The sequence below is a fragment of the Poecilia latipinna genome, unplaced genomic scaffold (assembly GCF_001443285.1).
Source record: "Poecilia latipinna isolate Pla-1442-1.1 unplaced genomic scaffold, P_latipinna-1.0 Scaffold557, whole genome shotgun sequence".
Classification (NCBI taxonomy): domain Eukaryota; kingdom Metazoa; phylum Chordata; class Actinopteri; order Cyprinodontiformes; family Poeciliidae; genus Poecilia; species Poecilia latipinna.
The window spans coordinates 80,913-103,930 of record NW_015113173.1 but is presented as its reverse complement, the minus strand read 5'-3'; the positions used below and the strand labels follow the sequence as shown (position 1 = coordinate 103,930).

The window sequence follows — 23,018 nt, the reverse complement described above, 5'->3', positions numbered from 1 at the left end:
CCTTATCTGCACCATTATTTATGACAATCAGCCATCATTTATGGATGTTTTGTGCATAATAAATCTCACAAATGATTCCTCGCCTACACATTAAAAATAAAAAAGGGTCAGATTGCATGCTAACTTAAAAACACTGTCACACACTAAGCATGTAATTAGTCATCACTGGTATGAACAATGCAGTTTGCATTTTCAACTCATGCAATAATGACTGCTGCTTAGAGAGGCGGGAGGCCTGCACAAAGTATTCACACCCTGAACTCTTCCACGCTTTATCCCATTACAACCACAAACTGTATGTGATGGACCAGCAGAAAGGAAGTGGAAAGAAAACGCTTGGTTTGTAAGGAAGTGGTGTCCAAAGTGTAGCGCGTGGGCCATTTGTGGCCTTCAATGTGATTCTGTGCGGCCCTATAAAAATGTTACATCTTTTATCAACCATGACTTTTTTGTGTTTTTACTTCAAGTTAATAAATAGGACAATGATGAAGATTTTGGTTGTAAACTGAGCTAAATAAAGACAAAAAATCCAAACATCTTGGAAATAAACAGATTGGAATCATACCTGGCAGTTTTTTGTGTCTCTTTTAAAAAAAGACAAAGTTGTTAGATTTTATGTTTTACATCTACAATAACCTACAGCTCCCTTTTGTACGGAAATCTGACTTAATTCCTTTTATTAGTACATATAAAAAGAAAACATTCTTGAAAAAAGAAAACAAAAGGAACAAAATTAAAATTTTACTTTCAAACTGAATTTTGGCCCACGTTGCAAAAAGTTTGGACATCCATAAAGTAAGTACGGCTGGCTAAGTTGGCAGGCCAGACAGAGAGAATCACTAAGAAGAAACCAACAGGCTCATGGTGACTCTGGAGGAGCTACAGAGATGCACAGGCTCAGCTACGATAATCTGTCCAGGACCCTACAAACCTGGCCTCAACGGAAAAGTTTTCAAGAAAAAAAGCCACTGATGAAAAAAGCAATTTGAACATCTTGGGACATTCTCTAAGACCAAATATTAAATGTTTTACCTTCTAGCTTGGAGGCAGAAAAAAGACTTTAATCTGGGGTGAAGCTTCACCGTTCTAGCAGAATATAAACCCTAGAGATGCAGCTGGAGTTACAAAAGGGACGGTTTAATCCAGGGTGTCACATCCAGGCCTGGAGGGCCGAGAAGGCCTGCAACTTTCAGATGAACCCTGAAACCCGAATCCAAAGGCTAAATGACCTCATCTGCATGCAGTCAGGTTCTCCACAGTCCTGCAGACGCTCTAATTATTTGATTCTAGGGCTCAAACGATTAAACAGATTAATTGTGATTAATCGATTAATGAAATAATTACTAATTTAATAATTGATTCATTGTTAATCGGTTGATTAACAAAATAAGTCTTTTACTGAAAGAACAACCTCGGATCAATAATTAAGCCAATACTGTAGAAAGAATATAAACATTTTGCATTTAAGATGAAAAAAAAAAAAAAACTTCTTGATCTATAAATTTGTTTTATCCCAACTTCTTTAAACTCCTCAAGTGGCAGTTTTACTTTCACCTGAATCAAATTACATTAAAAAAGATCAAATTTTAAACACCTTTTAAAATCCAATTGTTAATCAGTTAATCAAAAAAATAATCAGATTAGCCCTTCACTGCATGAATACTCAGATTTTTACATTGATGTGTTTTTAGCTGCAGATGCATCCTTTGCTACAGATGATCAATCGTTTACTAAAGGAATGCTGTCACTGCATTTTAGGCAATAAAATTTTAATCTTATGTTTATTTTCATTTGTTATGTATTTTTATTATGGCATAAAATAAGCATAAGTGGTTAAATGAGAGATATGCCATTTTTTCAACCGATTAATTGATTAATTGTCAAATAAATAGTCAGAGTAACCAATTAATCATCAGAATAATCAATTAATCATCAGAATAATCGACTAATCGTCAGAATAATCTGTGGAATATTCCATTACTAAAATAATCTGTAGCTGCAGCTTCATTTGACTCGGGTGTTTTGAAGCACAGACGCATCTAAAAGGAGCAGGAAGCTTCATATTCACATATTTGAGTTGCTTAGTCAAAGTCTAGGTCTTCATCCAACTGAGAATCTGTGCTGGAAATCGCTGTTCACCTACACCATCCATCCTGTTCGGATGAGCCAAAATTTAGATCTTTAGATGAGCGACGTGAGTAACGACACCAAAAAGCTGTAATTAGTGCATCCATGCAGCTTTACCACACGACGCTGTGGCTGTGACCTGACAAATCATGGAAAAGTTCAGGAGGTATAAATACTTCTGCATGGGAAGCCATAAATGATGCCTTCTTTCCCTCATGACTGAAGATATCTACATTTTTTCCACTTCAGCATTTCGTTATCTTATTTCTTGCTGTCTGATAAGGACTCTGAAAACAAATCAAACCCAGCCTCGTTCTCCAGGAAGCTGCTTGTTTAATCGCACTACAGAAGTGGTCCGATATGGAATGAGGACCATTCAAGTAGGTGGGCTGGATGAGGAGCTGGAAGCTGAGGGTCTCACCTGGTTTTTGGTCTGCTGTTGTGCTTTGTCTCTGCTGCTGGGTGGCAGCGGTGTGTCACTGGGGATGGGGCCGATCGGTGTGGGCTGCAGGGAACAGAACAGGCTCATCAGGGATCAAATCCAGGTCGTTTCTTCTGCTCTGACGGCAGAGGGACAGAAAGCGGGGAGATGAGGCACTCACGAGAGATTTGCCGACCCAGTCGTACTCGTAGTCGAAGACGTAGCCGTTCCTGTCGAACAGATCGGTGAAGAGCTTCCGTAGGTAATCGTAGTCTGGCTTCTCAAAGAAGTCCAGCCTCCTCACGTAGCGCAGGTAGGTAGCCATCTCTTCTGTTACAAAACAAAGCAGCAGCCAATGAGAACGCAGCAGAACAGGAAGTGGTGAGTGAGATGCAGGGTGCTCCAACTGACCAGGGAAGCCCTCACAAAGCACTTCGATCGGGGTCGCTCGTTTGGTGTCTCCGATCTTCTGGTATCGCTCCTTCAAAGTGTCAGCCTTGAGTGGAGAGAAGTTTTCATTTCATTATTTAAACCATAAAACATATGAAGAAGCTGTGTGGTTTAAAAATAAACAGATGATCAAATTAGTTTAATCCTGGGCTCTCGGCTTCATGGCTGATGAAAACTCCTCTGGTCTCCCCAGTGATATTTATAGCACTTAAGCCTCGTTTGCATAAATCTGACACGGCACTTTAGATTTAGAAACGATTTCTTAATACGTCACTGAAACAGTTTCGCTTCCAGCAGTGGTGACTTCAAAATACACAAAGCTATTATTAAATACTTCTCCAACATTTAATTTATTACTTAGTACTTTATACGTGAGGAAACATTTTATATTCAATTTTAACATAGAGCCTCCAAAACCTGTAAACTGTGAAGTGAAGGAAGGGATGGATGGGCTGAATTATGACAGATGGATGGATTAACAGGTGGATGCAAGGAAGAACAAAAAGAGGATGGATAGAAACAGGATGAAGAGAAGAATAAATTGACAAAGCTAAAGGCCTGAGTGGAGGGATGGGAAAAATAGTCAGAAAGTTTGTCAGACTGATAGACGGATGGAAGTTTAAACACAGGGACGAATGGACGGATGGATAGATGGATGGATGGATGGATGGACAAGCAGACAGCTGGTGGACGGATGTGTTTAAGTATAAATCTGTATCATTCCCGTTGCTCCGCCCTGTAAACCTCGGACATCCCCGGAAGTTCCCGGCCGTTCCCAGCTGTAGGAACTCTGAGTGTCAGGAATCGAGCCGCTTCGTTTCCATCACGTCTGAATCTTTAAACAGCAGAGGATTGTTCTGGCCTGAGCCATGCGACATCCCCCACACTACATCCCTCACATTCATCCACCAAGAACTCCCACCCACACAGCAACTGTTCACATCTCTTTTCTTCTCCGCCATTCTTTGATACTGATGCCTTCAGAAAGCGAAGCATGTCTGCCGCCTGCTAGAACCTGCTGCTGAGGCGCTTCTGTTGCTGGCCCTTCGTGGCGCCTGAGGCTCTTTTAGCGATTCAAGTATACATCAAGTGGGGAAGTTTGTGCGTGATTATGCAACAAAACAAAATTAGATGAGTCATGACTCTGTGGGGGAAAAAGAATCAACCTGTGAAGAAGCTCTGCCAACAATATTCAAACATTTAGAAGAAATGTTTTATCATTTAAATCTGTAGCCAGGAGATTGTTGGGTCTATCTTTAGAGAGCACCAGTATGTGTTTTTTTTAGCGGTTCCTGTTTCAACAGCTTTTTATCTGAGCTCTGATGAATTTACTAATAATCAGGTAGTGATCTTCTGCTCATATGAAAAAAAAGGGAAATTAAACTGAGAAATGTTGTCATATCAGACTTTATAAATTCAACATGTGGGTAGTTTTGAGTTCATTTGTTAATAAAAACCAAACATTTTCACCTGTTTTACACAGTAAATATTTACCTGCATTTATTGGGAACTAAATAATTGCTGAAAATCTAAAAGGTTTTTAGATTTTCAGCTGAAAATCTAGATAGATAGATAGAATCATGCTGATGGATAGAATCATGCTTTTAGGGAAAATCCTCTTTGCAATTTAAATATAAAACAATGCAGAAATTACTTTTGTTTTTTAATTCAAGATTTTATCTTTTAACAATATAGTAAGTGGATAAAGACAGTAGATTAAAATAATTTTCCTCAATGCATCTTAAAATTAACATAAAAGTGCGATATTCAATAATACTTTGATTTTTTTCTTAACTATAAAGCAGCACATAATTAAAAAATGTAGAATGTAGAAAATGTTCTGATTTTGAATTAAAACTAGTAGTGGTGAGAACTCAAACTAAATCAGGATTTCCAATCGATGTTTATTGTAAACATTTTACCTTCTGAAGACGATCATGATGAAGCATACACAGAAGGAATTACTAATAAAAATGTTTACTTATTCAACAAAAGGAACTGAATTATTTGTTTATTTGGATTTTTAATGCATATATAATTTCTGTAATAACTAGTTGAATAAAAAAAATCTTCAGAATGTGTAAAATGTTTTGCCTAATTTACTGATTGATCAGACAAATAGATAACTAGATGGGGACAGATAACTTGTCCCCATCTAGGGACAAGTCTGCGAATTAGCTGTTGCTATTGCACCATGATGCAAACATGGGACTGCTGTTTTATTCAGTTTGTCTATGTCAATGTGTGTCTGTCCCTATCAAATAAACTTGAAAAAAAAATAATAATAATTGTTAGATTCAGTCATAGACTGCATAATTTAGGTGAAACTTTATGGTTGTTTACCTTCAGGCCCTGCCAAGGAAGGCTGCCTCGGAGGAAGTACATAAACATGTGGCCCAGAGCTTCTAAATCATCTCTTCTGCTTTGCTCTAAAACAAAAACAAAACAAACCACATTAAGTATTTTATTTATTTATTTTTCATTAAGCTGGAGTTTATTTAAGGAGGCTCACCTTTTCCCAGGTGTGTGTTGATGCTCATGTAGCGCGCCGTCCCTGTCAGACTCTTGTGCTCCCGGTAGGGGATGTGTTTTTTGGTCTCGGGGTCTATATACTCTTTGGCCAGACCAAAGTCGATGATGTGGATGGTGTGCTGCCTCTTGCTCCCGGGCCTCCCGACGAGGAAGTTCTCGGGCTTCACATCTCTGTAGATCAGACTCTTGGTGTGCACGTACTCCATCCGTGTTATCTAGCCAAGGAAATCGGCGGGGAAAATTAGCCTCTGGGTTTCAGCCAGTTTCTAGTTAAGGAGTTTTAACTAGTTTGGTTTTTGTTTGTCGTGTTGTCACAGCAACAAAAGCAGGTGGAATACGACAAAGCAAAAATATAAAACCAGATTTTTAAATGTTAAGCAAATTAATATCCTAATATTGTTTTCACAACATTTTAATGAGCACTATACATTTTACTGAGCAAACCAAAACTTTGACTAAAAAAGGGTAATTCCTGAGTGTTGTAAGGACGAACTTTAACAGCATTTTAGGTTTCACCTCAAACAAACTGCGAATCATTAAATCCGCTCTATTGGATTGGACTCGAAGTCCAATTTTATAAGTGAAATCCACTTATACTTTTAATCTATATTGTCCTCAGCATTTGGCGCTTGTCCTGGCAGGTTACAGCTGAATAAATATACTAAATATTTCATCATATTGTCTTTTGCACTTTAACATCCATTAAGGTAACTGCAGACTGGTAAATGATGAATGAGTGGTGTGTACGCACTGGAACAACAAGTCCACAGCTATTTGTGTACATTCAAGAAGATAAAAGGTGTGTTGTTGCACATGAATATTTCAAAATCTCCTGAACAAAACAATAAAAAAAAGAAACAACAATGTGACTTTTAGAAATGCATTTCTAACAATTTGAACTTGTTAACTAGATGTAACTTTTTTTTACTTTCAGGTAGGTGTTTCTTTAAAAAAATTTAATAGGATTGAAAATTTAAGTCCTCAGTTTTAAAAAGTAAAGATTATAGGTTCATTATTCAACTATAATTTAAACTTTTATTGCTAATTAATTTTGATAAATATGCACATGAAAACTCACAGTTTAGTTTCTTAGAAAATCTAAATGTTGCGTAAAATCATTAAAATACGTGTTTACTAAAATACTCCCAAATACTGATAAATATATTCATGCAGGGTGAAGTATCTGCACTGAATACGAGGCCATGGCTCCATTTGCATGACTTGCTGCATCAATGCAACGTAGCATGAAGACGATCAGCCTGTGGCTCTGCTAAAGTGTTAAGACCAGGTTGCTTTAATAGCAGCCTTCAGCTCATCTGCGTTATTAGGTCATCTGTGTGTGTGCGTGCGTGCCTATGTTAGTACACGTCTAAGCTCCTCTTAGATCTTTATTGTTCGCAGTTATCTGAAACAGTCACAGATTGTTGACCAAAAGTTCACCTGATTAGGGCTGCATGATATTAGTAAAACATGCAATAATGTTGCCGTATGCTATGATGACGATATGACTTGCAAAAAATAAACGCTAATTATTAAAAACTGCATCGCAAAAACAATGATTTACTGAGAAAGTCGTTTCTGCTGCTTTGGCACTGAAGAGACAGATTTGTAAAACTTTTTTATGCTGCATGCAAGACAAATACGTTACAGACATCAAAAACGTGAGTTTATGGCACTTAAATGATTATATCACATTTATTGCAGTCCAGTAGGATTTTCACAATATGCTTATTGCGTACAGTGATATTGCAATAACTGTACAACATTGTGCAGCTGTAAACCTGTAACCGCGATGAAACGTAACAGAGTAACACAGGACTGAGGAATTCATGTGACGGTGATGTGGTAGAAAGCTTTATTCATTTTGAGAAAATTCCCTGCGATATATTACGCATATTGCACAGGACAATAGTGAGTTGTAAGTCATGCCCCGTTGGTTCAATAATTCCTGCTAAATGCTTATCCCTGCTGCTTCAGCATTGCTTTCTGCCACACTTTTTCCTTCCACTCAACTTTCCATTAATATGCTGGGATACAACCCTCTGAACTTCCATCTTCTTTTACAATAACCTTTTCTGCTTTACCATTCTTGTGGAAGTTATCAGATTTCAAGCCAGCAACCTGCTTGATGTTTGTGTAGACCATGATATTTCTGTATTTTTATTTTATTGTGTAATCCTGATGGTCTGAGATACTGGACCATGTGTCTCAGACCATGGTCTGGGGTTAAAACTGAACCCCAAACCCCAAACCATTCTCCTAATAAATAAATAACAAACATTTTAAATATATTGCCATGTTGAATGAATTTATGAGAAGCTGTAATCGATTAAGTTTTTCATTATGTTACGTTCTCACTCAGGTCTTACCAGCTGTATGGCTATCATGAGGACGGTCTTGAGGGAGAAGGTGCGGTCGCACAGGTCAAACAAATCCTCTAAACTGGGCCCGAGCAGCTCCAGAACCATGGCGTTGTATTTCCCGCATGGGCCAAAGTAGTACACCTGAGGAATTCCCTCTGTGGAGACACAAACAGGTTTTTGTCAGATCATTTTCAAGACATGAAGCAGACTGGACATAAAAAATTAATTTTTTTATTACTTGTAAAAGATAACAAATCAGTGTGTGTGTTTGAGGTGTGGAGGTTAGTTTACAGAAAAATAAAATTATAGTATCAGCTATGAACACAAAACTCGCCAATTTTACAGCAAAACTCGTGTAAGTAATTAATAAATTACTAAGGTCAGTTGACCTTTGCGTAGTAACATTTTTCAACTTTCTATGCTGAACCAGACAAACCGAAACTGCAGCAAATGTCAACTCACTGTCACTTCCATTTAGAGCATAAAAACTTCCCATTCTCAAAACATTACCATGTTGTACACAATGCTGCAACACAAAGCTAAGTATGAGGAAGGTGATTTATAGCTCTGGAGTGTTGACAAGAGAGGCTGGACTCGCTGAAACTACAAAACGCACACAATGGCTCACTCCTCAACTGGTTTGTCCAAAGCAGATGGAGCTTTTCCTAAGAAGCAGGATAATGGGAAATGTGACTTCAAAAGCAACAGGAAACACAAGAAGCACGGCGTCACCTGCAACAGAAGCCACACCTGGTTGTGTGCAAAACCCCTGAGGAATGTGGACGGACCAAACGGCAGTACAGCTTAATTGAAAACTCAGGTGTGGCAAAACTCTATGGTGCGCTCTTATGAGAGAACAAGAGGAGACAGAATGTAAGATATACATGGAAACATATGTGGTGTGGAAAGAAAAGAGAAAAAAGTAGTCTGTTATGCATGATCTGCAACTACTTCCCACCATCTACTGGTTTCAACAACAACACAACGTGCAGAGAGATCTGTGAAGAATAACAGTCTTATTTCACAAGCACCCAAGAAAAACACAGTGGGCAAGGAAAGCAAGAAATACAGACATTTTACACAATCCACTATCAGATGGTGGAAAAAACTTTGTAAAAGTCACACCGCCGGGTTCCACTCGCCAGGCCAATGAACATTTTAGCACCAATAAACATTTCTCTGTTGTCAAAGACTTGGAATGTACAGTGCCAATTAAAAACAAGTAAATAACGATGGAGCATTTATTTCAAAAGAGATGCCTCCAATTTTGTTTTATTGTCTTTGGGAGCTGCACGTTTCATTTCTAAAACCGTGTGACAGTTTTCCCAGGCAGCTTCATTTTGCTGACTCTGCAGCATTTTTTAGAAACCAAACAAAAAGCGCTTTGTTCTTCTAGGCTTTTATGACATGATTTTATTGTGCTTTTTACATTTTGTATTATTTAAATGTGATTGGGGCACCAGGTGGATCAGTGGTAAAGAAAGTGGACCATAAACAAGGTCTTCAGACCTCGACGTCGCGGCCCCAGGTTTGATTCCTGCCTCCTTTACTGCATGTCCTTCTGCCCTTCTTCCTGCCAAGCTAACTGTGATTTATGCTGCACAGCACTTTGTGACTTCTGTTTCTGTGAAAAGTGCCTAAAATAGAGTTAGCAAAATTTAGCTTTTTGATCTTTGCCATATTATAAAGTTATTCCTTCATCAAAAACATACCTGGAATGTTGCTTTGACTCATTCATGCAAGTTTGATAAATCCTTCAATCTCCATGGCAACCACTTAGGGGTGCCTAAACGCTTGCTCTCACTGTTTATTTACCCAAAGCTCTGCCATGGAGCTTCAGTCCACAGCCTCATAGGAGCACCTCTCCCCTACTCTGCTCCTCTAGACTAGCGGCAGCAACAATTAGCAAACACCTGTTGGAACTGCTGAGCGAATCATACAAACTACAACACTAAAAACGGTTGAGATGCTGTTCTGAAGGCGGTGTGTCGAAAAGAGCTTCTTAAAGAGACAGAGGCTAATTTCAAGGCGTCAGATGTGACTGTTATGTGAAGTTACATTTCTTTTAAGACGTGTTTGATACAGCATTTTCAGAACAACAGTTACTTGACTGTGCTATAAAATGTCTGGAAAATACATAAATACATAATAACCCCTGCCCTTTAACAATAAGCGGCAATTAGCAGAGGTTAAACACATGAATACCAGAGCTTAACCAATCCATCAGTTAAGTTTGACTCTTTCACTCAGAGTACAAACATATTTTTGTCAAAATCAGAATCGGTGAGTTAGAACTGAATAAAATATTGATCAGGACAACCTTAATAGGCGCTGCTACAACAAAAGAAATTACATCCAGATATGCACAATTTTCCAAATGAATGATAAATGACAGACGGGCGTTGAGCGGTGTTTCTCTGCAGCTTTTTATCGTTGGATTGACCTCTGAATTCCTCAACAACACCACCACTTTGCATGCATGGATGAAAAATGACACAAACACACCCTTATCTATCCTTGCATGGACGCACACCTGTCTGCACTCTAGCCTCTAGGATTTTCCTGATTATGATGTCCACGACAGATGAGACTGTGACAAGAGATCACAGGGAGGCTGACTCATCAAAGCCTGGCCCAAATCTAGAGGGCATTCAAAACACAGTCATCACCGCAGAAGAGCATGGCGTGCACTGTAATCTTCTTCTGATGCTGGGGCTCGCAGTCAGGAATTTACTGCTGCTAAACGCTGCGCAACGCAAGTTTGTTATTCACAAATCCATCTTTATGTTGCCAATAGCAGCTACAAAGAAATAAAAACAAAAACACCATCAACAGTAAAATTACACACATCTGTGTTTGTATAAATCCCTATAATTCAGTTCCAGACCATCATGTACACTACATTTGTTCAGCATTGTGGGAAATGTTCTCAGCGCCAGTGACACTCTGACCCCTGCTGTCTTGACAATTTGAGACAATCTAGCCCATTGTTTCTGCAGGCGGGCCTTCTCAGGCGACGGTCAGAGGCAAGACTGCATCATGGTGGCAGGAGACAATGTTGCTCTACAATGACGGGAACCAATGAGGAAAGAAGGGGAGAGAAGGATGGAAGAAGAGAGGGAGAGCATACAGAAGATTTATGGACGGAATAAAGAGAAGGCTGAAGAGGAGAGGTGATGTCCATTAGGTCTAATGCTGTGAAGATGTTCTCAAAAGGTTGAAATTTGATCAGCATTTACCCTGGCAAGTACTGAGAATGGAGCAGGAAATGTTACAGACAACTACAACTAAAAAAAAAAGATGTGAGGCTGAAATCTAGTCAAAAAAGATACAATTATTACAATTAAATCTAATTATTTTCCTTTCATCCGTTTGTCTACAGACTCCAAATCTTATTGGAGATTTTGTTTTAGAAAAATATGCAGGAAAGATGTTGCCGTTTTGATTTTGACAGTGCTATATGTATAAAAGCACATGCTTCCACCTGCATTTTTCAATCTATGCCTTGTTTTCTTGCGATTTATATGAATTTAAATATAGATTATCTATTAATTAATTCTGCTTTTTTTTATTTTGCAGGTATTCTTCCAGAGTTTCAGAGTGTTTCCACAAATTAAAAATGGCCGAAACAACTTTACTTTAAATAAAACACATTCACATCAATCTAAACTCCAAACCACAGAACTACAGCAAAGATTTTGCTGATACAGAAACAAATAGATTTAGTTGAAACTATTAATTTGTAGGTTTCGTTCATATTCCTTCATGCCCTTTGTCTATATAAACTCACTTATTGCATTACGAGACAATATTCTTTAATTTTCTTCATTCACACTCGTATTTAGATACTGCTGCTGTTCATTTTCCTACTCACTCCAATATGAAAACTGTTCTGCTTCATCTAATTGAGCTGAATCCTGAAACTAAACGGCATGCATAAAAACATACAGGGAATTACTGATGTGTCACCTGTACATTAACTCATTACATAACCTCTTAAAAAGGACTTCCTTTTAAAGTCCTTTTTAACCTCTATCCCTTGTGTAATTTTGCTAAATATTTACCACAACTGTTAAATATAAACAAGCACTTAACCAAAAATGGAGTTTAAAGATGCCAAGCAAAGTTTGTCCAACATTAGGCCCGTCACGATGAATTTTGCTGCATGATAAATTGTCACAGAAGGTATTTGCAATAAACAAATAATATTGTTGTTTCGAGATAATTTTCAGGTAATAATGATGCAAGTACACCCTCTCAAAGGTCAGGAAACATTGATTTCTAAAGTAGATTTAACACTGGAACTGAAATAACCAAAATAAATAGACAAAAACAACAGAAACGACTGATGAAACGAGGCTAGATGAGACCAATGAGCCAGACTGAAGCTTTTAATCATCCAGTCTTTGGTAGAAAGAGACTAGAAAAAAAAAATCACAAATGAAAATGATTGAGCTCTTTGTAATTGATCATGCAAGTAACTGATTTATTGCTTATTGCGATGGGATTAAGCAGCATCTGATCACCGCACATCTTCTTCTCTCTCCAGCCATTTCCTGTCAAATTACTGTCCAATAAAAGACCAGTAGAGCCAAACAACCCAGTAAATAAATAGATAAATACAATAGCTTTTAGCTAAGACTTCTGATAGGATTAAGGGGGTTGAAGATGACCAACCACTCTTACTCCAATATGAATACAATATGAAGGTCAGGCTGTGTGCAGAGTTTGATGCAGCCATGACAAAACCAGATGACTTCAGGTTGAACACGCCTTGACTCTAGTATGGCAATAGGACATGCATTAATTTGCTTCAACAGGGCTCACATAAGAGCTCTGAGACTGAATCAATCACTGAGGTTTCTACAGCTGTGGATTCATTGGTGGACAAGATGAAAAACATGGAACATGATTGCCTTAATTGGTGATTTATGAATGACCAGAGGCAGTAAAGAGGGAACAGCAGCAGCTAAATCTCAGGCAAAAAAAGACAAAAAGACACACACATAAAAATTTAAATAAAGCAAAACGTGCTACAACAGAGATATGGCCTAAATTATGAGATAACGGTTGTGTCCGAATACCATGAATGAGTCCTGGAACTTTCATTCAGAGCAGATCCTGTTTCAGTTAACTACCACATTATCCTCCCAGTCTTAATGGGTCCATTAGAAGCTGAAACCCTCCACTGAATAATAAAACCTTCCCATATTTGACATCAATCAAACATATATCACCACAAATATGTAACTGTAAGAGTCGAATCAGCCACTGCACAGCACAGTTTCCATTACCAAATACAAGTTACAAATAAAAACAGCCAATTCTAAAAGAAAGTTTCAGTCTTCAGTGTTAGTTTAGTCACAAACATGCCAAGGGAGACTCAACAGCTGGGTTGTGTTAGAGCAAGGCAGAATTAAGAGTGTGCAGATAAGCCGCTGCTGGCATTAAGAGCTGAGTAGTCCACACTACGACATATCTGAGGCTCTCGGCCTGGGCAGGACGAGCAGGGTCACATGTCCCCATTTAGCCAAGTTGACAACATAAGTAGATTTATCGCCTAGATTTCTGCCATGCTACACAGTCAAGCTGTACTTCCTCCTACCACACAAAATAAATATAAATATTGGAACTGAGCGCCAAGCCCTGCTGTGTGAACGCAGCGCTGATGCAGGCCAGAGAGGAGCAACACCTTTTAGCAGGTTTAATTTGCATCGCTGACCCCGTGACCTCAAAGGGACATGGAACGAGGTAAAGCTAAAATCATTTTTAAAACAGGCCCAAGGTCCTATTAAAAATTAATCAGGCTGATTGATAAAATCATCCAGAAATATGAATAAAAATGGATCTTATTTGTAGATCAGATAAGAAAAATAGTGTGTTTCCAGCTTTCTTTCTTTTTTCTTTTTTTACATATTTTGTTTTATTCTACATAAAATTTCAAACAAATTGAAATCCTGGGTTTGTAGGGCTGTTATTAACTACTATTTAAGTAACTGATTAACCAATTATTCTGACGATAAATCAAATTAAATAAAACGGCACATTCTGCATATTTTTCATTAAACCACTTAAATATTTTTTATGCAATATTAGAAATAGATTAAATATACAAAAAAGTAATAATTCACTGTTAAGTTACTTGTGATAACGTGAAAAGATCAGCCCTTCCTGTTTGGCTAATCATCAACACAGAATTGATCTGATCTGTTAATTTTTTGTTTTGATTAATCAATTAATAATTGAATAGCAAAAGTGCTTAATTGCATTTTTTTGCATAGCAAAAACTATTTCACTTGAGGAGTTCTGGGCACAACATATTTACAGATGAACAAGGTATTTTTTGTGTATTAAATGCAAAATTTATATATTTTTTGAACAGATTTGACTCCTTCGAGTGTGTTCTTCCAGAAAGTGTGATGTATTAGAGCCGATTCGGTTACAAAATCACTTGACGATTATTTCACTAATTGATTCTTCAAGATTTATCCGATTAACTGTTTCAGCTCTGTAGGTTTATGATTAGCAAACCAGAGGAAAACAGAAACCCATATCCATGGTAACAACACTGAACGTGACGAGCAGAGTGACTGTGTTGTGTATTCGCTGGTAAACACAGATTAAGATTAGCCGACATGTCAGAATGAAAGATGAAGCCGTACAAAAAGAAGCGTCTGCAGCTTGACAGCAGTGAGTGTTTGCAGGCAGGACACAGTTAATCACTGAGGCAGAGGATACTGAGACTGGGGAAGCTATCCAAGTAGACACCATAATGGCTTGAATGCTTGTAGAGGCCCAGCTATAAATAGTCAAGGACTACCCTAATGCCCCAACTCCTTATCAACACTGGAGGGCTTTTGCTTTGGTGCAAGGAGCCAAGGCTTTCGCACGTGGCACTAAATTTGACCACAGGACACACACTTGATGTGGGAGAATCACTTAGAGGATAAACCTTTGCACACTAATAAAACCGTGCTCTTACTAGCTCTCAGAACGAGTTTTTAAACCCATGCAGCTTTAATTGCAACATTTATAAGCTAAACTCCAATATAATTCTAATAAAAAAACAAACTCTGATATAAAGGAACAATACAGATTAGATATGTGTATGATCAAACAGCTGTGTGATATAATTTAAATTACGCCCGTCAGCAAGTTGGTTTATTGAGAGAGAAAGCTAAAAAATATGAAACATCTTTAAAGGTACATATTTGTGGACGATAATTGACCCAGAAATTATTATGATAAATAATAATATTACTGTTTTGAGATCATTTTCAAGTAATGTATTGATAATGGGATAAGTAACATTGGAACTGGAATATATTTTAAATATCCAAATAAAAAACACAGCAAGGAAAAACAATAAAAAACACACAACCAAAACCATAAATAAAATTAACTATTCTTATGGTTATAAATAAAAATATATTTAAAAAATGTATTTTAAAATTTTTATTCATAAAAATAAAAAATTCTATATTTATAAAAATGCATAAATGTATAAATTGAACAAAAACAATATCTATTGTGACAAATTTAATGCTTTGTGCAAACTGGACACTGGAGGAACTACCTTAAACATATTAATTAATTATTCTTTGCTGTTAGTAGAAATGTTCACTCTGTTCATAAGACAAACATAAAACAGATAATTGGAGTTATGTGTGTTTTCCATGCTCTGTAGTCTACAAAGGAGTCGGTAGTAAAAGGATATGATTAGAAATTGATCTGTTATTGTGAGGCTGAATTTCTCTTACCTGAATTTCCCAACTGTTTGTAAAATCTGTACTCCAAATGGAGCTGTGGCGCCCTGGACTTTATGGGTTCCTGAAAGAAAAAAGACAAAGAAATGATAAATACACAGCAGATAAATCGATCAACTTAAAAATGTCAATTTCATTTTATTAATTTTATTATTACATATTTACAAATATGTAAACGACTGAACACTTTTGCTTGAGTTGACTGTGGGGGATGAGGTTGGATGCAAAGTGTTTTAAGCTGCTACACAGCAGCTTTTGTGATGACATGGCTGATATTCAAGCCACCAGGTCCTACTGTTCATTATATTGCCAGCTGCAGCCTCACAACCTAAAATGTAATCTGATTAACCCCACTTTGGTGATGACAAGGGCATTTCAGACAAACGTAGCGAGGTTAGAACCAACACAATCAACTTAATTCCTTGCCCTTAATCTGCCTTAATCTTTAATATTCAACTTGATTGATTCAACAGGCAAACGACAGTTCGGTTAGAGCAGCGTTCAGTAGTCATGCGTCGCTGAATTCATTCAACATACCATGAAATTATTACACCAGCATGTAACATATGTTTGACTCCAAAAAACATCAAGACCAGTTGGTTAAGTTGGGGGGGGAAAAATCTTCTGCTTCTCTAGCTGCACACTGCCAGCCAGCTAGGTGAAAAAAGCGCTTTTCTTTGACACAAATTCAGCTGTTTTCAAGATATTTCTGGTTGCGAAAAACAGAAAATGGTGGTGTGGAAAACACAAGCAGCCAGTCATCTGCTAATATCAGCCTGTTGATGCTTTGTGTTGCTCTATAAAGTTCAGACAAAGAGAAGAAAAAAGGTATCATATTCTACAATGTTATATTTTCAAGGGAGTATTAGCAGTAGGGTATAAATGTTGTTATAAATAAAGGCATTCAGAAGAATTTTGTTCTATTTTTACTCCAGTTCATCACACCCGAGAATCTCATATCAGCCGAGGTCAACTGATGATTAAACCTCTTTTAATCACGTTGCAGGAAGACAGTGAGGGGGGAAATAACACAAAGGGCAGGAAAGATGGAGTTTGGACTGTTAATCATCAAGGAAAGCACCCTAATACAGAAAAGGTTTCTCATAAATTCAAAAGAAGACAAGTAAAATAAAAAATGGCATGAAATGGAGGCACAGCAAGGAGAGAATAATGAGAGTCTAATAAATGACCAGCTGTATCCATTAAGAGATCAGAGACAGATGTGTAATAAAAGTGCTAAACTATCAATAACCAGCTGGCTAAAGATTGGAGACTTGATCAATTTTAAAAACAGGAACTGGTAAACAAAATACTGAAAAGAGAGGGGTTTTTTGGTTCTTTATTCATCAGATGAAGGAGAATTAAAAACCTTCGATATTTTCATCAGTTAATTCATCAACTAACGTTATTTGATGCACTTTTTCAGCTTAAATTAATTCAAAATGTCTGAATGGAAAAATATGAACTATAATGAATCTCTTTCACTTTCTGCTGTACTCAGAAATCATCTTTTTTTTTTACTTGGAATAAATCAAAACCAGTCAAAATTGGCTAAACAAGACCAGAAAATGGTGTCAGAAGAAAAGCTCAATTGAAATGTTTGTCTTTTAAAAAAAGAGAAAACTAAAATGACTTCCACATATTTGTCCTTATAATCAAGGTTGATTCCACAAAAACTATTTTTACACTACAGAAAAATACAAAAAATAAAAAGACATTGGATTATTTCTCTATTATCTGGTCATTTGGTCAGCGCAGGAGACATCACGGCGAGAATAAATGCAACTATGCACGCAACAAAGATGAAACTGAGTGGAAGACAAGAGGCAATAGAGAGGAGTGGAGGCCTGTGGGAGTGAAACACGTGACAGGTTTGGGAGGTGGAGTGGGGAACTGCTGCAGCGTCATCCGCCTCCCACATGAACACAGACGAGTGTGTCTCACACAAGTCAGGCCACGGCAGAGAGCACAGGGACAGAAAATACTAAATATATAAATAAAAAAGAGGTAAAAAAAAAAAAAAAAAAAACAGATGGCAGCAAGCTGCAGGACCCTATAAAACAGCTTACAATGGGAAACACAGGCTTATGGCAGCTTCATGTACTTAGGAGTCATCTTTATTCCCAGCAGATGGGCTAAGCTGTAGCTGTGTAAATGACCAGGGTCGAACTGCGAGAGCCTGGTGAGGCAGGTTTTTTCATCACTATGTTTTCTGAGTCTCTGGTACAAATCATTTATAGCCTTCCTTTATGCATACCTGAACAGTCTTGAATAGAGATAAGAACAACACATGCAAGGATAAACTTCCTCAAAATTATGGAAAACGTTGTTTTGAGGAGGAAAAAAGTTGAGTTATCAATATTTGATGTGAGTAGGCCTGTCACGATAACAAATTTTGCCGAGCNCTCCAGAAGTCGCTCCCTGAATGTGACGCGCTCCACTGCAGCAGCTGCAGCGTTTGTTTCGCCTGTTGAGTTTTTCCGGCTTTCATCCAGATTTGTTGATGAACTCGGAGCAGCGACTTACTTGGAAATGGTTCATTTGTCGCTCGGCCGCCTTCAGCTTCTCTGACCTCTGACCTTTCTCAGCTTCCTCGTAGCTGGAAACAGAATTAAAACATGTTTTTCTGAACATGTAGATCGGACCTTGTTGGCGTGGAGAGGTCAGAGGTCACATAGTGACGCTGCCGTTGTGTGTGTGTGTGTCTCCAAGCAGCCACGCCGTGCATCAAGGCCATCAGTCCGAGCGAAGGCTGGACCACCGGCGGCGCCACCGTCATCCTCATCGGCGACAACTTCTTCGACGGCCTGCAGGTCGTCTTCGGCACCATGCTGGTCTGGAGCGAGGTCAGGGCCATTTCCATGTCCGGTTCTGGTCCGGTCGGGTTTTTCTGTAACGCTGCTCTGGGTCTGTTCTGGTTCTGGTTCTGCCCAGTGACTGGGTTCCTCTGGAAATTCTTTAACTTGTTTTAGTTTTTAACTGAGCAGCAGCCAGTAGAGCGTTTCTTCCTTCTGCAAACATTCATCCAACCGCAGCATCCAACCGCAGCACCCAACCGGAGCATCCAACCGCAGCACCCAACCGCAGCATCCAACCGCAGCACCCAACCGCAGCATCCAACCGCAGCACCCGACCGGTGCATCCAACCGCAGCACCCAACCGGAGCATCCAACGGAAGTTTTCCTGTTCCATTTTCCAGGATTTAAATCCCAGCTGGTGAAGTCGTGAAGTTTACTCCAAATCAGAACCAGAACCAGTTCAGTGATTGGGACCCACTAAGGATGCTGCTCGAGCCGTCATCATCATCATCATCATCATCATCACCAAGTCCATGGGAAGCATCCAGATGCGGCGCTGAGCTGCAGCACATCAAATATTGGAGCGGGTCCAGAAGAGCAGAACACCTGGAGAGGAAGGAGCCGCCTCCATCATCATCATCATCATCATCATCACACGCTGTGATCAGTGGCGGCGACTCAGATTGGAGATAACCTGCTGCTTCTTCCGATCGCTCCTGACGGGTCATCATACTGCAGAACCGGTCCAGAACCTCCATCTGGTGTCCAGCAGCATCAAGACTTGTCGCTGATTCAACTCCCCAGAACCATCAAGGTTCAGTCCGGTTCTGCTGATGATCTGGTTACTGACTCAGATGTGTGGGCCAGAGAACCCAGAACCCGATTCTACATAAGAACCCATTCAGCTGAACAGATCTGGCTGAAGCCTACTGAACCAGAACCACATCAGAGCAGAACCCTTCATGGCTCTGAGTAAATATGTGGACCCTGAAGTTGGTTTCTGACATGTGGAACAACCTGACCCAGTTGGTGCTTCTGATATCAGAACCAGAGGCCGGGTCTACAGGTTCTAGAACTAATCAAAACCCTGCAGAACCCCCGAGAGTTTTAGGGGCAGAAGAAGAGTTCTGCGAGGTTCTAGAGGGTTGGGTTGGTTCTGACTCCAGAACCTGTTTGGGTTGATGATGATGATGATGATGATGATGAAAGTGATGATGATGATGATGATGACCTGGTTTTCCTCGGTTCTCCATGCAGCTCATCACGCCCCACGCCATCCGGGTCCAGACTCCGCCCCGGCACATCCCCGGGGTCGTGGAGGTCACGCTGTCCTATAAGTCCAAACAGTTCTGCAAAGGAGCGCCGGGTCGCTTCGTCTACACCGGTGAGTTTCCATGGTGATGAACAACCTTCCTCACCTGTCTGCCTCCTCTTCATGACTCCAGGTGGGTCTGCAGCCCGGTTCTGGTCCACCCGGTCCACTCTCTATAGGAGACCACTAACCTCTAACTGGAACCAGGATCAGGTTCTGACTGTAGTGATGTTATGAAGAGAAGGTTCTCCTCTCTGGTTCTCCTGGCGTTAGGGAGGTTCAGGTTCTCTATCTGGAACCGGACCGGCACTCCGGGCCTCCCCAGATCCTCCCCACCCCCTCTCTCCTCTCGCCCTTCAGACTCATTGTGCGCTGTATCTCGCTCGCCATCGAAGCGTTTACTGCCTGCGATTATTCCTCAGAATATCCAGATGTCATTCAAAGCAGCAGAAAGGTCAGATGAGGGCGGCGGCGAGCGATAAGTAAATGTCATGGCGTCGGGCGCTGAAGGAGCCCGGCGTGTTCGGCTGTCTGTTAAACACCGTTTATCGTCTTCCAGCCGCCGCGGACGCCAACAATGGCCGACTGCTTTTGCAATGCTAATCTGAGATACCAACCCAGATAGAAAGGCGGTTCTGCTCCTCGGGAACCCAGCAGGGGGTCTGGCACGGCGTTCACCTCTCATCAGGCAGGAGACGAGTCATTCGGGCCGGACCAGAATGTCCATAGTGATGCTGAAGTTCTGGTTGCCCTCAGAGGTTCTAATGGTTCTGGTTCTGACAGCACAACACATTTAGAAACCTACTGAGCATGCTCAGTGTAACTCCTGTTAGGTGTGTTCATCTGGATCACAGAACCAGAACCAATATTTCTGGCTTCAGAATGTCCAGAACCAACAAACCCGATCCTGCAGCGTTGACCCGTCCAAAGCCATGTGTCTCCAGGTTTGTACAACAATCCTCACAGACGTTCCTATGGATCCTGGTAGCAACCCGTCTGATGTCCGGTCCAGATGGCATTTCCCTCTCCTCCAGCTGTCAGTGGCAGCTAAAGGTACCAAGCGTTGGCATCGGAGCGTTGGGTCAGAACGTTGAGGTCAGAACATTGGGATCGGAGCGTTTAGTAAAAACGTTGGGGTCGGAGCGTTGGATCGGAGCGTTTGGTAAGAACGTTGGGGTTGGAGCGTCGGGTCGGAGCGTTTGGTAAGAACGTTGGGGTTGGAGCGTTGGGATCGGAGCATTTCCCACATTCCCGCCTGTCTTCCTCCCCGCGGCTTAGAGCAGCTTGAGGATTTGATCCGACAGCTCCGCTCTGAGAATCTGGCCGAAGGCGAGAAACTCTGCGAGGAATGACAAGGAGCCTGTAGCAGAGCAGGAGATAAACGGATTCCTCCTGCAGCTTTCTGCTCTTCATTTACACTTCTCCACCGTTCCGACCACTTACCAAGGCGGGAAACGCTCTTCTTCTCTTGCGGATGGGTCTCAGAGCAGTTTGGATATGTTTACTGACAGTGGATCGACCAGAGGGTCGTTGCTAGGGAACGGCAAAGGATCGATAATGGAGAGACAAACAGATTCAGGAATCAATAAATGAAGATGTTTCCATGTTGGACACTTTTGCCGTTTGCTGTATTACTGCAGACAACTGAGTGCTGCAGCGTAGGATAGTGAATTATGGAGCATTATGCTTAGGCCTGTCACGATAACAAATTTTGCTGAGCGATTGTCTAAAAAATTATTGCGATAAACGATAATATTGTTTCAAGACCTTTTGACAATGGAAATGACTAATAATGCATGTGATTTCCTGCCATAGATACACTTTATTTTCAAAAGAACATAACACTGGAACTGATAAACTAAATAAACAAAACAACCAAAAATAAAATGGATTCTCAGTCTCCATTAACAAAAAACGTACTTGAATAAAAACTAAACAACATGAAGCCAAAGAGGAAATAAATACTGCATTCAACCGAAAGAGTGCAGATTGTGAAGTCTGTATATTGGCCTTCAGTAATCAGTAGATTGAAATAGAGAAGATGGGCACATCCGGCCACCTGATGCAGTAGTTCATACTACACCATTTTTTCCCCTTATAACAATCTTAGAACGTTGGCCGATCTAAGATTGTCGCTGGTGATTTCGTAACCGATCATCCTGCAGTGTGATGTAGATCGTCTAAATCAGGGGTTTTTCCCCGAGCTTAACGCTGAATGTGACAGGTAGCCAATCAGAAAGCCCGGATTCTCCTCCAGGCTTTCTGAGGGGAAATTACGGAGGGGAATCCCAAACAGCTGACACGCGCAACCCGAAGTTCAGCGGACATTGGAGATGATATGTGGAAACAACATTAATATTTATTCAACATTTCGTGCAAAGAATATAGAAATGACCAGGAGAGGAGTTGGAGCCAAATTGCTACCGCAGTTGATGAACCCAGTAGGTTTTCAGCTGCTCTTCGTTAACGTGACATAAATAGGTTATAATGATTTTCATTCAGTCAGGACTTTACGCTGATTCTAGCCACACACATCACAGGTAGATTCTAGTAAAGCATTGATTAATGCCTGATTTTAAAATTAGTTAACTGGACTTGTACCCATTATTTCGTGCCCATGTGACTGGACACCACACGGCACGACGAACCCAATGGAGCCGTTCTAGGATTTCTGTCGGCTAATGGTGGTCTCAGGTTTAGAAAATGGGCTGACAACTCGTGTAGTGTGCGCTGGGCATTACACTAAGGAAATGAGGAAGGGAGGGTCAGTGCAGAGCACCGGAGTTGAGCCTTTTTTCAATCAGTGTCAACAGAAAGAAAACAGGCAGAAAGAGACGATAAAGCCGATAATTAAAATGAGGTCGATAGGTTTAATTTATGGTGCGATTAATTGATTTATCGTTTATCACGACAAGCCTAATTATGGTGTATTATGGAGCATTATGGTGCATTATGGAGCATTATGGTGCATTATGGAGCATTATGGTGCATTATGGAGCATTATGGTGTATTATGGAGCATTATGGTGTATTATGGAGCATTATGGTGTATTATGGAGCATTATGGTGTATTGTGGAGCATTATAGTGTATTGTGGTGCATTATGGAGCATTATGGTGTATTATGGAGCATTATGGTGTATTATGCAGCATTATGGTGTATTGTGTTGAATTATGGAGCATTATGGTGTATTATGGAGCATTATGGTGTATTGTGGAGCATTATAGTGTATTGTGGAGCATTATAGTGT

At 40.0% G+C, this 23,018-nt stretch overlaps 1 protein-coding gene across 7 annotated transcripts in view; it reads right to left on the bottom strand.

Moving 5' to 3' along the window:
• Nucleotides 1–23,018, bottom strand: part of csnk1g2b (casein kinase 1, gamma 2b) — a 53,917-nt gene that overhangs the window by 6,723 nt on the left and 24,176 nt on the right. For 5 of the 7 annotated variants that reach the window (XM_015041537.1, XM_015041543.1, XM_015041540.1 and 2 more), the window contains exons 4-10: nucleotides 15,654–15,723; nucleotides 7,900–8,048; nucleotides 5,511–5,745; nucleotides 5,342–5,427; nucleotides 2,960–3,044; nucleotides 2,730–2,878; nucleotides 2,549–2,632 (exon numbers count right to left, since the gene is read on the bottom strand). In XM_015041537.1, the coding sequence (XP_014897023.1) occupies nucleotides 2,549–2,632; nucleotides 2,730–2,878; nucleotides 2,960–3,044; nucleotides 5,342–5,427; nucleotides 5,511–5,745; nucleotides 7,900–8,048; nucleotides 15,654–15,723 (858 nt within the window). The remainder of the gene's footprint in view (nucleotides 1–2,548; nucleotides 2,633–2,729; nucleotides 2,879–2,959; nucleotides 3,045–5,341; nucleotides 5,428–5,510; nucleotides 5,746–7,899; nucleotides 8,049–15,653; nucleotides 15,724–23,018) is intronic. The other 2 variants (XM_015041542.1, XM_015041544.1) reach the window with 1 other exon arrangement.